We start from the raw sequence: 15,337 nt of genomic DNA, 5'->3' as shown, positions 1-15,337 counted from the left end.
CTGCAAATAGCTTGAAATCAACACTTTTTCACATTAGAGTTAAATAGTTATGGCAGTTTCAAGACAAGTTTTCTGATGATGAAGTCCCAAAGGTGGCCATATACTCTTGAATTAAACAATGTGATCATATGGTTATTGAGTTTGTTGAATGTTATATACTGACCGCTAAATGGAGTTGATGTTGATGCCTCTCCAACAACAAATTGCTCAGCCAATGGCATTGTTATTTGTATAGTTTGTGACAAGTCTGTAAATAAAATATTTGTATATAAGAAAAACATATCATAAATAAATAAAAAAATGATGTCATTTGCTACATAAAAATCTAGTATTAATGTCATGGAATGTCTTAAATGTTTTTGAAAATATATGGGGTTTCTGCCATTCTCCTCTAGCATACATATATTATTTTGATGACATTTTGTGGTATTTTCAAGCTTCTCTGATAATGGAGCCAGCATTGTAAATAAATAAACAAAGAAATCCATAGTATTTGAGTTTGTTGAATTATTTTTGTGCATTCTTCTTTAGTACTTAACAGCTAAGTATATAAAAATGCAAATTTTTATATACTACTACATAATTTTATACATGTAGTATAAAATTTTACCATAGTTGTTATGTAACCAAGCTAAAGAAAAATATAAACCAGAATTAGTAAAAATACATACCCAAATTCAATGTAGGTATTGCCTTTCTGGTCAAAAGTTTACTACGTGATTTATAATAATCCTCAAAGTGTCTGTGGCATATGCGAACAGAATTATATATATTAATTATTTCCTCTCTCTTGGGTTGCGATGCTGAGAACAGACTTGCACTGATTAAACCTCTCAGTGTGAGGATATTCCCATTTGGGGAATCGGTGTAGCGGTCCTATAAATAAAATTTTAATAAAATGTAGGTGTTTTATTTGTACATTAGACTTTATAAAAAGTTGAAATGAATCATTACTTGTTATAGAAATGTTATAAATAAGAACTTACCATCGATAACACATCCAAAATAACATTTTAATGCAGATGCTTTCGGCATTTTCCGTTAGCCGTTATAGACTATTTCGTATGAAATTCACGAAAACAGTTACGTTTTTCTGTAAGGCACAGCCTCGTATCTGACCCGTTGTGCAGTTCCTGCACCGACCTTTCTTTATAACAGTGGGTATATGGTGTAAACCATCAGTGCGAATATCGTTTTCGGGTCTTGGAACAACGGGTTGTTTGATTTTCACCGCATTAGTTACTACTCTGCTGACTGTTTTTCCTTTTTACAAAAGCGTGTACGAAATGCTTAATTTAAAATCTTTTAAAGAGAATTTTTTTTCAATAAATATTTTGCAATGACGCCGATACACCAGCCAGCTATTGTTGACACAAATATCTATCAAAGTGTAGTATACAGGGTGTCCCAAAACTCAACGATAATCTGAGACCGGATGAAAGGCCAAGTTATACCAGTCCTAGGAAAAATAAAAATAAAATCCATATCACTCAGTTCAGCGATAATAGACATTAAAAAAAAGTTGAGATTCGACACCCTCGGTCACGTTTTCAAGTCCTCTGATCACCAATATCACAATTTCGCTGTGATTTTTTTTGATTTCCTGATCTTCATTAATGATGCTATTAATCGCAACTACAAATGAATGCAAAAAATATTGTTAATTTAATAAGTTAAGTTTTAGTGAGTCATGGTTCACAAAAATATTGTTAATTAAAGCCACGGATACACTAGGGGACAATTGGAGCAACAAGTTGCTGAACATGTTCCTCAACAACTACGTGGAATGTGCCGACATACATGTCGCGGAACATTTTGTCGACCACACTTCTCAGTGTTTATAGAAATGTCGCCCGAGGAGGTTGTGGCTATTAGTGCTGCATACATAGTAATTATATCGAGTGTGTTGAAACCTAAGAGAAAGAGAAGGTGGTGGATGCGGAATTTCTTATTACAACGAGAAAAAAGAGTTAATATTCTAAGTGATCTCCGAATGTCTGACGGATCGTTTGTGAATTTTACTCGCATGTCATCATCTGATTTTGAAACTTTATTGCAAATGATCGCACCTTCCATAGCCAAACAGGATACAATATTACGGAACGCTATTAGTCTTCATATCAGACTAGCCATTACATTGAGGTACTTGTCGACTGGAGATTCTTATGCTTCTTTGTCGTACACTTTTCGAGTGTCAAAACAACTAATACGTAAAATAGTACCAGAAGTTTGTAAAGAACTGATAAAACAATTGAAGATATTTGTAAAGGTAAGTTGAAGAAAACGTATACATTTTATTTATAATTGTATTTTAATCTCCAGTAAAATAAATTTTAAAGAGTACAAGATGGATATAGCGAGCAACGTAAATTAATTAGTATTAGTGCCATCAATGCTATTAGTGCTCGAGGAATCCATATTTGCAAGTATGTTTTGTATAATATGCTCTTCAGAAGGCTCGGGGCTAATATCACTGGATGCAGTGCTATACCCAAGCAGCACACAAGCGTTGGTATCATCCATAAAACAGCCTATTTAAAACTTATAATTCTTTAAGAGACTTACAAGAGTGTCAAAAAATTATTTTCTCTTTACAAGAGGGGATTATCAGTTATTATACAGCTCAATCTTTATAAAGACTGTATTATGGAATCGGTTTAAGCTTAGGGTGTCTTAATAGAATACCAAAATTCTATAATAACACTTGAAGTATTGTGTGACACTTCAAGTAGTGTTTTATCTTTAAAGCTGTATAAAGGCTGTATTTTGTATGAGATAACTTCCCCATTACAGCTCTAAGTGTTATCATTGTCTCACCCGATACATTTTTCTGTACAATGGTACACTTCAACACCGTTACCGAACTTCGTTTTAATGGCGTAATTGTAGACCATTGTAACTACATTAGTTTTATAATTTCTGTCAGAGAAGGTACTATAATACTAAAAATGTAAATACCAGCTACAATACAGCTTTAGTCTTTTTTAGTGACTCGAATCTTGAACTTCTTTTTAATGGCTTAATTGTAGACTATTATAAATACACTAGTTTTATAATTTCTGTTTGTGAGAATATAATAACACTAAAAAAATAAATACTAGCCACAGGTACAGCTTTAGTCTTTTTAACTGACAGCTGTCAGCACAGTTCTTTAGCAGATTCATTTAGTGAAAGCTAGCAGTGAAACTAAATTAAAATCAATAAGTATGTGGAAAAAAAGGAAAAGATCTGGTGCAATGAAAAGGAAAATTGAAAGGGAATATTTAAATATTTGTAATTTCCAACCAAGCAACAGCGACAGCGGTGAATCATTACTTATTGACGAAGGAAAAGATGTATTCACGAGTCAGACAACCTTCAGTCAAGTGTCAGTTCCATCAACGTCCAACGAGGGTTCCGTAACAAAAACTATAAATATTTTTACAGATAATCACGAAAGTTGTGTGGAAAGCGTGAATTCAGTTCAAGTTTCGGAAATTTCAAATGATGTTTCTTCATGCAGCATCAGCAGCACAAGTAATTCGAATGATGAGGACGACGAATTTAGTAAAAATCTTTTATTTCGTCAGCAAATAAAAGAATGGGCTATAGAAAAAAATATATCTCAAGCAGCTCTGAATGAACTCAGTAAAATTGTAAATAACAGATTTCCGGGATTATTACCAAACGACGCTAGAACAATTTTAGGCACCGTCAGACAAATAAATATCAAAACAGTGGGAACAGGCGAATACTGGCATAACGGTCTTACTGTGCCTCTGAAAAATTTGCTGGAACATTGGACAAATTTCCCAACTGAAGTTACTTTAAATTTCAATTTCGATGGCCTTCCCATATTCAAAAGCTCCAATAAAGAGTTTTGGCCGATTTTGTGCAGTGTATTTGAAAGACCTGATGTTGAGCCTATTGTGATTGGTATCTATTTCGGTATTGGAAAACCAAATCCAATTGAACAATATTTAGAGGATTTCGTAAACGAGATGGAATATCTAATAAAAAATGGACTATATATTGGACAAGCAAAAAATAAAGTGTCTATTAGATTAAGATGTTTTATATGTGACTCTCCAGCGCGAGCGTACATTAAAGGTAACTTCAAAATGAAATAAAAAAAATCAATTTGTAATCGACCAATGTTTTCTAGAATCTTATGGTCACCAAAAACATTAACATATAGATACAAATACAGTGCAATAAGTTTTTTCTATTTTGTTTGCTTTTCTTCTTTCCTTTCAACTACTGTTAGTTGAGGTAGACTTTCGGCAATTTCTTTTGTGTAAATTGTGTGATAACTTAAAAAATATTTTATTTAATATTTTCAGGTGTATGCAACTTTAACGCCAAGCACGGCTGTTTAAAATGCGTTACTGTTGGAGAATATTCGCATACATCTCACACAGTGACCTTTCCTGATTCTAATTGCCGCCCTAGAACTGATCAAGAGTTTCGTGCAAAAAAGTATGGACCTCACCACAAAAAAGACTCTCCTCTGCTGCGACTATCTGTAGATATGATAGAAGACTTTCCAGTGGCAGATTCTCTACACCTTGTGGACTTAGGAATAACAAAGCGACTATTAGTGGGTTGGCGCAACGGTAACTTTGGGAAGTACGTAACCAAATGGAGTGCCAAAGATGCCGAAACTGTTTCCAATTTTCTAACGAAACGCAAATTGCCATCTGAAATTCATAGGTCGGTGAGAGGACTAGACTGCATTTCTCATTGGAAAGCATCGGAATATAGATCTTTCTTGCTTTATTTGAGTATCATAATACTTCCAGATGTATTACCAAATGACGCACTAACTCATTTTCTGGCATTTTTTTGCGGAATTACAATATGTTCGAGTGAGAACTACAGTAATTTTCTTCCGTTGGCAAAAGAGCTTCTTCAGTGTGTTTTTGTGGACCATTTTAAAGACTTTTACGGCGAGGATTATATGACTAGCAACGTTCACAACGTAGTACACATCACGGATGAGGTGCAACGATTTGGCCCACTTCCTACATTTAGCGCGTACCCTTTTGAGAACAAGCTTTTTTCAATTAAAAGGATGCTGAGACAGGGTAACAATCCTCTTGCTCAGGTGGCGAAAAGATGTAGTGAAGTTTCAAAAATAACAAAGAACAGAGAAAATCAACAACTTGAAAATCGTGAACCTTTTGTAACCACGAATAGCAGGAACCTAACTGTACTGCATCTCAAAGAATATATAATTTCAACAAAATCTAAAGATAAATATTTTTTATGTAATAGTAACGACGTTTTGGAGGTAAAAAAAATAAGTGTTGTTAGCAGTGAAATAAAAATATATTGTTATAAAATTTGGGATTTGGTAGAAGTTTTCGAAAAACCAGTGAAATCATCGTACTTGAATATATTCAAAGCTAAATTACCTGCTAGGCGGACAGACACTATTGTTGGTCCCCAAGACATAAAAATGAAATTGGTGTGTACTGAACACAATAATCACTTATACTTCGTACCTCTTTTGCATACAGTATAAAAATAAAAAATAAAATTTGTAATCAACATAATGGTTTATTATTTATATCCGTTCAAACAGAAACAGTTTTTACAGGAAAATCTTAGCTACGCCATTACTAACTAGTAAAGCTACTCATTTAACAAGGTCTAATTTAACAGCTTGGCATAAACTGAAAAGACATGCTTATAAACTAAGTTTTAATTTTTTTAAGGACAATCACAGCCACGAGATTGCGTGTATCGTTTAATTATAAGTTTTGTCTTAAGGACAATTACAGCCGCGAGATTTCGTGTTTCGCTTAAATTATAAGATACCTAAGTAAAATCTTAAGGAGGATCAAAGTTACAAGCATTCGTGTTTTGCTTAAATATAAGTAAATCTTAAAGACGATCACAGCCACGAGATTTCGTGTTTCGCTAAATTATAAATATCTTATGGACAACCAAAGTAAGACATGGCTATCTTCTTCGATAACTACTTCTTATTCTTCGATATCTCCATCTTCCTTTTCGTTATCGTCATCTTCGTTTATTTCGTCTTCGTCGTCGGCATCACTTGCACCCATTTCCTCTTTGTCGTTTACATTTTTTTCATTTTCAACTTTATTTTGATTCATAATTTGGTTTAATTCATCGTTCTTAATAACATCTTTTTCTTATCATCAGTTTCAATTTGGTTCATGACTTGATCCGATTTGTTGTTTGTCAAATTTTTCTTTTTCAGTATCGTCTTTTTAGTTTCATCTTTGTTCTTTTCTTTTTTTTCTTTTCCATCAGCTTTATTTTGGTTCCTGACTTGATTTTCATGATCTGATTTTAATTTTTTAGATTGTAGTGCAACTTTTTTCGTTCCGTTATTGTCTATTACATCTTTTTCATTTTCATCAGTTTTATTTTGGTCAATGACTTTTTTTCCTTGATCTGATTTATTTTTAGTTAGACCTTTATTTTCTTGTGTTACTTTTTTTGTTCGTCTTCGTTTTGTTGAAGCTCTTTCATTTTTACTGAGCTTCCTCTTTAAAGAATTTTTTAAAACAATTTTAAAAAAGTTTTCATTATTTTCTTCGGTATATGTTTTATCCCACAAACGTATCAACTCATAGAAAAATTTCAGGATGTTTTTATATCCTTTCAAACCAATTTTTACATCTTCACTATTCCTACTGCCACCTGTCCATGAGCATTTACAGAGAAAGTCTCGGGAAAAAAACATATCCAATACTTTATAACCGCATGTTGCTCCATTTCCTTCAGAACTTGAGCAAACAAAAGAAAATTGCTTTAATAATTTATTTTTTTGAGTTTTATCAGAGAGTAACAATTCCATTTTTTCTAGTTCTCGTATGGAGTCGATTGGTTTTATTTCGAATGTTTCCCTCTCGAATAAATCTGCCTTGGCCAATGGAACGACATCTGTACTCATTTTATTTTGGGTTTTGGAAAATCCATCTTCTATTTGAATGGAAAGACTTGCCACTTTATGAAAAAGTTTTTTTTGGTTGTCTATCAGTACCTTTATAGTGTCAGACATATTATTTTGATTGTTTAAAATTAATTGGAGGCTTTTTTGAATCTGATTTAATTCGGTAGTTTTCTGAGTTTGATTGTCGACTGATATTGATGCCAACTCAGACTCATCTACATAATAAACAACATTCTCGGTAGCAGCAGTTACTTCAGCCGGAGGTAATGGTGTGGACATTGTTACGACAGATGAAGTTGAAGGTTCCTCTGATTGTGAGAATGCCTGGAACCATTAAAAAGACAAATTATCGCCGATGTCATGAAAACCATCTAGAAAGACGCGTACGGCGTAAGTACAAATTTTATTACGCAAATATTATTGAGCGTGCGTCAAAATTTGGAGATATAGCGTGCTTACAGACGAACGACAAACCAGCGATACTGCATCATCTTTCTTATCTGATCGACGCGTAATTAGTATTTAAACAGAGAATCGTTTGCTGTCACCCTCTGAGCTTGATACCTACTTGCAACGCGATTTGAGTTCCAAAAGCGATTGAGTTGAATGAAACATGTTGAAATAATAGAAGAGAGAGAGAGATAAGACCGGTACAAAGTCAAAAGTGTCAAGCTTGGCGTCCACTTGACTGTACTGTATGTACAGTCACGAGCAATAATATGTATACAACAAAGAACTTTGTCACATTAAAGCTTCACATCAGTGTCACAGAAGTCATTCAATATTGAAATATGACATAGTCCTATGTTGTATACATATTATTGCTAGTGACTGTACATCAATTTAAATGGGTAGGTACGTAGAAAAAAAGCGCCACGTACATTATGTAAGGCGATTTTAAGATTGTTGTTATTTAAGTAGATTTTTTTTATCGTTGATTTTAGGTTGGTTTTTAATTAAAAAAATACTTGGTACTTACCAACAACTGGCCTGCTAAGGCGTTAAAATTGGTGTTATTAATTGTTGTTATGTTACTTTCTGTCACATTATCAATCTCTGTGTCGCTATTTTGAACCATAATATCTAGTTCTCTGGCTGCTTCTTCGTATGATGATAATATCCTTTTTACATTACATTTTGACGCAGACCAGTTATTAAGGGGTATGGAGTTTTCGTTTCTCACTAATTTGTTAACATCCAATCTTTTTCTAGGCCACCGTAAGACTCCTTTTGATTCCCATGAACTTGGGATTATACAAAGCTTTTTTTGTCCTTTCTCTAACGTCTCTATGATTTTAAATGGCATGTTTTTCTGAAAAATATAAAAAGTAAGTAAAACAAAAAGTATAATACCTACACAACACACTTATAGTACTACCCGGTTCAAATGCTATTATACCTGTCCCTCTTACTCTCCGGGCATGATAGAATTGAGTGAAAGAATTAGAGTAGGGCTTCAGCCCCTGATTCACGAACCGTCGGAAACGGAATCGGATTCGAATTCTGTGCTTTGTTTTTGTCTATTCTATAATGAGTGACAGAGACAGGGCATACATTCCGCTGTCGGGAGCGTTTCCGACGGTTCGTGAATCAGGGGGCAGGTTTCATGTTATGCTCCGCGCGCGCCGTGTCTGTACACACGCTGTATGCATGAGTGACGCTCCATTCAAAAAGGTCGTGTCCTAATAGCATTAAAACCGGATAGTACTTCGAAATTCTTCACAAAGTTTTCTTAGTGTTATAATCAAAACTAACATTTTTGTCAAATCACACCAACGTAATACTCGATACTTTTGGAAATTCTTACACTTATTACCTATGTATAATTATCATTTACGTTTATGTAACTTTCAATTATGAGCTTTAGATGAGTTGATAATTTATAATGACATAATTTATGTACTGTATTTCAACTACAACTCACTATAACGTACTATAACTGTCAAAAAATGGCTCTGCTCGCCAATATACACAGACACACTAACGTCGCGAGCGGCAGCGCAGCAGCAGAGCGTGCGTGTGGCGGGCGCGGGCTATATTACCTTAATAAATGCAAATTACGTATGTACGCGTGGCCGGCGGGCGGCGCGGGGTGCGTCTCGTAGCCACGCATGAGTCGCATGACTGGCGCACCGATATCACCGATAAATTTTGTCAGTGTTGTGCGTGCGACGACGCATAGGTACGGGCGCGCTCACATACAAACCGTTTGCGGTGCCTATCTATGCCTATGTATAAAGTCAGCGTATGTACTCATTTGTTTCTACTATGCCGCTACTTTGTTAATACGACTGCGTTCCAGAAGAAGCGCTTAGCATTGGACCGTTATAAAATGAAGAAAGTGGTGCAAAGGTGGTAGTGGCGGCGTCACTGGAACCTCAGGAACTTTAAAGTTGATACAGGATCTCAAGACTACAAGCGCTAAATATCTAAATTAATGTAAGAGGAAATCCCTGTATATTCAAGACTGACACAAAAAAGTCAAACTTATGAATTCGTATGGCTGACAGATGACAGCGTTACTTTCCTTTTCAACTACGTCCCTTTACGATTTATTTATTTATATATTTCATCCGTGTTGGACTTTCCCTATAGGTACTTCGTTTTTTTAAGATTTTTTTTTCGCGCCACTCGCACGAATGAGTGATAATTAGATTCAAAGTAGTACCTATCAGTCGTAGTCAAGTAGTACCTAAATAGTACATACTTAATAGTAATCAAAAGTAGTAGGCCAAAACTAGTATAAGGAGTAATTTTCAGATTTTCTAAATGAAGGTTGACTATGACAAGGCTTTCGGAAAATTGATCACTACGTTCCTATTTTGAATTTTTTTCTGCAATTATTCAATCTATTTTTTATTAGGTACTAACTTTGAAAGCTGTTGACAAACTATAAATATACTACTATCCTACTAATATTATAAATGCGAAAGTTTGGATGTTAGGATGTTTGTTACTCAATCACGCATTAACCACTCGACGGATTAGGATGAAACTTGGCACACGTATAGGTTAGGTCCAGGAATAGTATGTAGGATAGTTTTTACCACGGCAAAATATCTCATTCCCACGGAAGAATCGATAAGGTCGTGAGTGGAACCGCGGGGCAGAAAGCTAGTAAAAAATTAGAAGTTTGTAATCTTAAAAAAAGTACAAAACCTCAATGACAACAAGGTAGAAGGTGTCGTTTTAATCAAAGTCGTCTTAAGCTCAGGGTTTTTTAATTTTGGTACGTATCTCTAAATAGTATTATAAGTGGTGTGATAGAAACTGATATGCAGCCGAAATAATACAAATATTCTATTATAAAACTGATTAAGAACTAATCGCTGCATTGTAGAATTCATATCTTATGTAGTACAGCCTATAAGACTATACAACACTGTCAATACTCTTTAGGCTGTTCTAAATTCTCGCCATTTTGTAATTAAATAAAGACAAAAATAAAATAACAATAAAGGGATTTTAGTCATTATTTGGCCACAGCCACATCCAAATCATGATTATAAGATAAAACTGTGTTATTTTTGTCCTCTGGTTAGTTATTTCAATTACATTTTCTTATTCTAACCTCAAAAACAAACGCACTCACTTACCTTTTTTGATGTTTTCTGTAATGTTTGCTTGATTATTTTGCCGGCCCGTGAAAATTTAGTTAAAATATATGCATAGGTTCACAATAAATATGAATCGGCACTTGAAGTTCGCCTCATGTATTAGCCAAGTGCCACCACTAAAAATTCCAATACTTTACACAATAACAACAGCAACTGAAATGGTTGCCATTTGTCACAATAAGTTCCGGAGGGAAAAATAAATTACAATTAAGTACTTTATTTTTGTATTCATCTAAAATTCTCTTCAAAAACCGATTTTGAACTATTATCTTTACACGGTATTTACAAGAGGTCAACTGTAATCTATTGGTTTCCTCCGATACCACACAACAGCTCTAATGCAGCTGTTAAGCAGCTTATCTTGTTCTTGTACAGTTATTATACAGCTGTACTAACGCGATAAGCTGTATAATTTGGGCCCTTTTTACGATTATAACGGCTGTATAAGCGCTTATTCAGCCTTTGTACAGCCTGACTGTACAGCTTTTAGTTTAAAAGGAAACTCAAATACAACTCTTATGCAGCCTGTCTGTGCTAGTTGGGATGGCTCTCTGGGTGGAGGAATCCCAGATTTTCTCAGGGAACCTCATTCTCAGGGCAATTGATGTACACACCTGTGGTGACCAACCGTCTTTGAATGGATGAGTGCTTGTTTGAGGTATCTCCACTACAGTGGCTTCTAGAGACTCTTCATACCCTATTTGTCTCAGTAAGTCAGGATTCACTCGTCCTGTCATGGTTAAAGATGGGAGAATCGTAACAAATTACAGAGAATAAAAACACAGATAGTAAAAAGAATTGTAATACTTCTATTCAATTCACTGTTTTACTGTATTGTTTTTTACAACGATATCACGTCGGGGTCACCAATTTAGAGGGTGGTAGTGTGTGATCTAAGGTGTAGACCAAATGAAAGACCGATGACGACTGAAAGTATATTGTTCCTTACTAAGACGGATACACAGTGCGCGTGTTCACACAATGAACAATGAAATGAATAAACAATACCTATAATTTATTACATCCGAAATATAAACTGTAACTTTGTTTACGTTGCAACTTGACACTTGAGGTGGCGTGATTTTGAGGTGCGGTCGCACTGTCCACAAGCGGAGCGATTTCGCTTGCGCTTTGAGGTGGGGTCCGAGTGTTCTGGACCGCCACACATTTATTAAAATAAAGATGTATTTTCTTACACAGAAGATAATTTTAAATTATATTTACTCTAATAAGGAATATTAATCATTAAATAACCCGCCCCTGATCGTTCCCGGTGCAAAAGTACCCATAACACTCGCCGCATTGCCTCGCTGAATTGCGATGGCCATCCTTTGCACCAAGAACGACCCGGACCGGGAGTCACCAGTGGCCTCCTCGAGCCTACGACCCAAATCCCCCACAAAGCTCTTTGCCTCCGCACTCCAACAGCCCAGAGTCTCCACAGCAACCGGCACAAAATGGTAAAGCTGACCCAAGAGAGCGTACTTAAGCCTTTTTTTAGAACAGGCATCTTCAGCAGCGGCAGAGGCAGTGTGCATGGTGCGACTCAGGTGACTGGCGGCGACAGTGTTCACGCATGTTGCGTCCCAGATTAGGCACTTCCCGTTTTTCCATGGCACCAGAGTCAGTCCATCCGGCCTCTTACCATCAGACCTGCTAAGACCTGGAGGCTCAAGCACGCAGGGGATGTTTGCCGAAATAAGAGCCCTACGGATTATGTCGTTCAAGGCATGGTGACGCGGGAACCTCCCTGTGCAGCGCCGACAGTTCAGTGCGTGATGGCCGTCGGCCTCCACCATGGAACTGCAGGTGCATGTATGAGGTTCGCACACCTTACAGCCCAGGCGGAGAGCCACCGCCACACGCAAAGAGTCATCGTCGAGCAGAGTGCCTAAGTGAGGCGAAGGAATCGCCTGTAACCATGCCCCAGACTCAGGTTGCGACACTGCTCGTAGTCTGGCCTTTTCGACACCCACCGCACCCTCTAATAACTGCTCTTGAAGTTGCTTCACCCCGATGTCATCCCACGCTCGCTGAACATGCTTTGATTCCGGGATTGCTGCACCCGAGTTGAGGGTCAACCAAGCCGACACAGCATCCGATACAAAGGGCAAGCTTCCCCCGTCACCATTAGTAGCGAGTAATACAGTGACTAGGTCAGCAACCCCATGCGCAGACGCCAAAAAAGCCGGCAGACCCACATCCCGTGCGCACCGAATCCCGAGACCACCACATCGAATAGGCAGAGCCGCCTGTCTCCACTGGGGCCCATCTAAGGAGACATTTAGAATAGACTCCACTACCAATTTCAATGCATTGTCCAACGAGGAAACTTCCTCAGGACAAAGCCTAGTGGGGGTGGTCCGCAGCAGATATGTGATCTTCGGAAGAGCGAAGCACATGCGCAACAGGATAATCGCAACGTATGCGGAAAGATCTTTAAGTCGCTCGCGAGTAGAAAGGAGGAGCCGAGTCCGAGCAGCAATGGCTTCAGGAACTGCACTGGGAAAAATAGGGGATCCCAAAAGATTGAAGTTCGAACATGAAAGTTCTCTGAGGCCAGGAAGAGAGGAGTGGAAACGAGAAAAGTGTGTACGAGCCGCAGTGCTACAGGGGAAGAATTCACACTTCGAGGGATTCACCTCCAGGGATTAGAGCCTCTAAGTCCTGATAAACGTCCTCAGGTCTGCCCCCGATAGTGCCATCGTCAAGATACCACACGTTTAGGCCGGATTTCAGCTCAACGATCGCCTTATGAATGGCCAAACCGAAAACAAGTGGCCCGAGAGGGTCCCCCTGCTGGGCTCCCACTTTAGAAAGAATTAGACTGTTATTGGAGAAAAGATTAGAAGGCAGCCTGTACACCTGATGAAGGAAGGGATACAAAGATGGAATTTTTTCCCTTACCTCACTCAACAGAACGTCTCTCTCCAATGTATTGAACGCGTTGCGAATATCGAGCTTCAGCACAACCGCGGCTTCGTTCTCCGGGTCCATCACAAATGTTCGCGTCGCGTGTATGGCAGCTTCGCACCCCAGACGTGTGCCAAAACCCAGCTGATGAGGCTGTAAGTAACGGGCCATATCCTCTTTGACTGCGCGACAAGCCAATTTTGCAGTAAGACGCCGAAAGACACTTCCAACTGCTATTGGTCTTAATCCGCCATCTTTTTTTTCCAGTGCAAAGAGGGATGCACCGTACAGGAACGGACAAACGCACGGGTTTAATTGACCGCTCAGCAAGAAATTCGCAAGCCTAGCCAGACCCCCTGCAAGGCGCTTTCCATTGTCCCCGGCAGACACAGAGGTCAACTCTTTGAGGTGCCCCGGACGGATCCCGTCCAAACCCGCTGCTGATCCAGAGTAAAAAGAAGCCAGCGCCGATAGTACGTCCTCCACAGTGACTGACAATACCGTAAAAGAAGGGTCAGGTTCTGGTGGAAAACCGAGAGGACGCGAAGGATCAGGATGCTTAAACTTCAGTGAAGCAAGGGTGTCGGCATCCCCCCGAGCGAACGAATCATCAGACATCAAAAGCCGTACCGCTCCTCTCAAATCACCCTCAAAAACCTTTGTTTCGATATATTTTTTATTGGACCGGGAATCCGACCTCCTGACCTTAGATGTCATGTTACCGGGCAACTCTTTCGCTGGGACCCTTAAAGCCGTGTATGCAAAAGAAAGAAGAGCACTCCACTCATCTACCCCATTATTTGCAACACACGAGTCTATGATATCGCACAGTTTCCCTGCTGCCTGATTCCGAGCACCCTTAGGTATATGTCTTAAAACAGGAATACTAGCCTTGAGGGCAACTAGCCTGTCTAAGGGACTCTGGGCAGGCGAATGCGGCGGGGGGGCCTGTCCCGACGATGATGTGTCAACTGTGATGACCGGCGAGAGCTGTGACACTGCACCAGAACGCGATGCATGTTTGTGCATGCGCCCGATGTGCACTTTCAGCCCGTGCACAGAGAAAACACGAGCTGATCCTGGGCAGTGGGGGCAAGTTAATACTGGCATATTCATGTCGGATATTAAATATTTATTAAAGTTAATTAAAAAAAAAATATATATATATATATATATATTTATTAAATATTTTTCAAACATTCACAAAAAGACAAATATTGTCGTCGGGATCGAACTCGAGTCACTTGTCACGGAAGGCGAAAGCACGTTAATTCGGCCAATGTGACAGTTATCAGTTAGGTTGAAATTGTAGATTCCTAGGCTCTTCAAAGTAGAAAGTTCGTTAATATACTCCTCAGTTTTGGAAATTATTTGAAATTATTGTTTACATTCGGCGGTTGAATTTTAAAATCACTTTTTCACTTTTTGCTTTTATATTTGTTATTAATGCACTTCTATAGTTATAATTTGATCAACAGAATGTTGTTTAATTGTTTAATATTGTTGTTTAATATACTCCTCAGTTTTGGAAATCATTTGAAATTATTGTTTACATTCGGCGGTTGAATTTTAAAATCACTTTTTCACTTATTGCTTTTATATTTGTTATTAATGCACTTCTATAGTTATAATTTGATCAACATTCTGTTGAGTGAAGTGCATTATCTTTATATCTCTATATATAACTTTTAATTGCACCTTGCAATTAAATTATTTTGATTAACGTTTGTCAATTAACTTTTTTAATTGTTTTAACTTTAACTTTTTTAACAATTAAAATTAACAATTATCTTTATGTCTCAAAATGAAATTAATAAAAATGTGGTTAAATGCTGTAAGTATAGCTTAATTTTTCTAAATCTTTCTTTCTACATGAAAAATATAACTGCTTGTAGAT

At 37.5% G+C, this 15,337-nt stretch overlaps 2 protein-coding genes across 2 annotated transcripts; one reads left to right on the top strand and one right to left on the bottom strand.

Annotated features, from left to right (window-relative positions):
* Positions 1-589: 589 nt before the first annotated feature.
* LOC118264231 (uncharacterized) lies at positions 590-6,437 on the top strand. Its single transcript, XM_035576674.2, has 2 exons — positions 590-4,089; positions 4,323-6,437. The coding sequence occupies exons 1-2, from the start codon at positions 3,207-3,209 to the stop codon at positions 5,504-5,506; spliced, it is 2,067 nt and encodes a 688-aa protein (XP_035432567.1). The 5' UTR covers positions 590-3,206; the 3' UTR covers positions 5,507-6,437.
* LOC118264236 (uncharacterized) lies at positions 5,719-10,732 on the bottom strand. The gene is made up of 2 exons (XM_035576680.2): positions 7,890-10,732; positions 5,719-7,234 (listed from the first exon to the last, which is right to left on the bottom strand). The coding sequence occupies exons 1-2, from the start codon at positions 8,214-8,216 to the stop codon at positions 6,113-6,115; spliced, it is 1,449 nt and encodes a 482-aa protein (XP_035432573.2). The 5' UTR covers positions 8,217-10,732; the 3' UTR covers positions 5,719-6,112.
* Positions 10,733-15,337: the final 4,605 nt, after the last annotated feature.

Source organism: Spodoptera frugiperda, chromosome 10, assembly GCF_023101765.2.
Source record: "Spodoptera frugiperda isolate SF20-4 chromosome 10, AGI-APGP_CSIRO_Sfru_2.0, whole genome shotgun sequence".
Classification (NCBI taxonomy): domain Eukaryota; kingdom Metazoa; phylum Arthropoda; class Insecta; order Lepidoptera; family Noctuidae; genus Spodoptera; species Spodoptera frugiperda.
This window is presented reverse-complemented; position numbering and strand designations above follow the sequence as displayed.

Excerpts from the sequence above, each read along its gene's own strand:
- LOC118264231 (XM_035576674.2), top strand. The coding sequence starts at position 3,207 with ATGTGGAAAAAAAGGAAAAGATCTGGTGCAATGAAAAGGAAAATTGAA. Across the intron at positions 4,090-4,322 it reads AGCGCGAGCGTACATTAAAG|GTGTATGCAACTTTAACGCC; the intron begins GTAACTTCAAAA and ends TAATATTTTCAG.
- LOC118264236 (XM_035576680.2), bottom strand. The coding sequence starts at position 8,216 with ATGCCATTTAAAATCATAGAGACGTTAGAGAAAGGACAAAAAAAGCTT. Across the intron at positions 7,235-7,889 it reads CCTTAGCAGGCCAGTTGTTG|GCATTCTCACAATCAGAGGA; the intron begins GTAAGTACCAAG and ends TAATGGTTCCAG.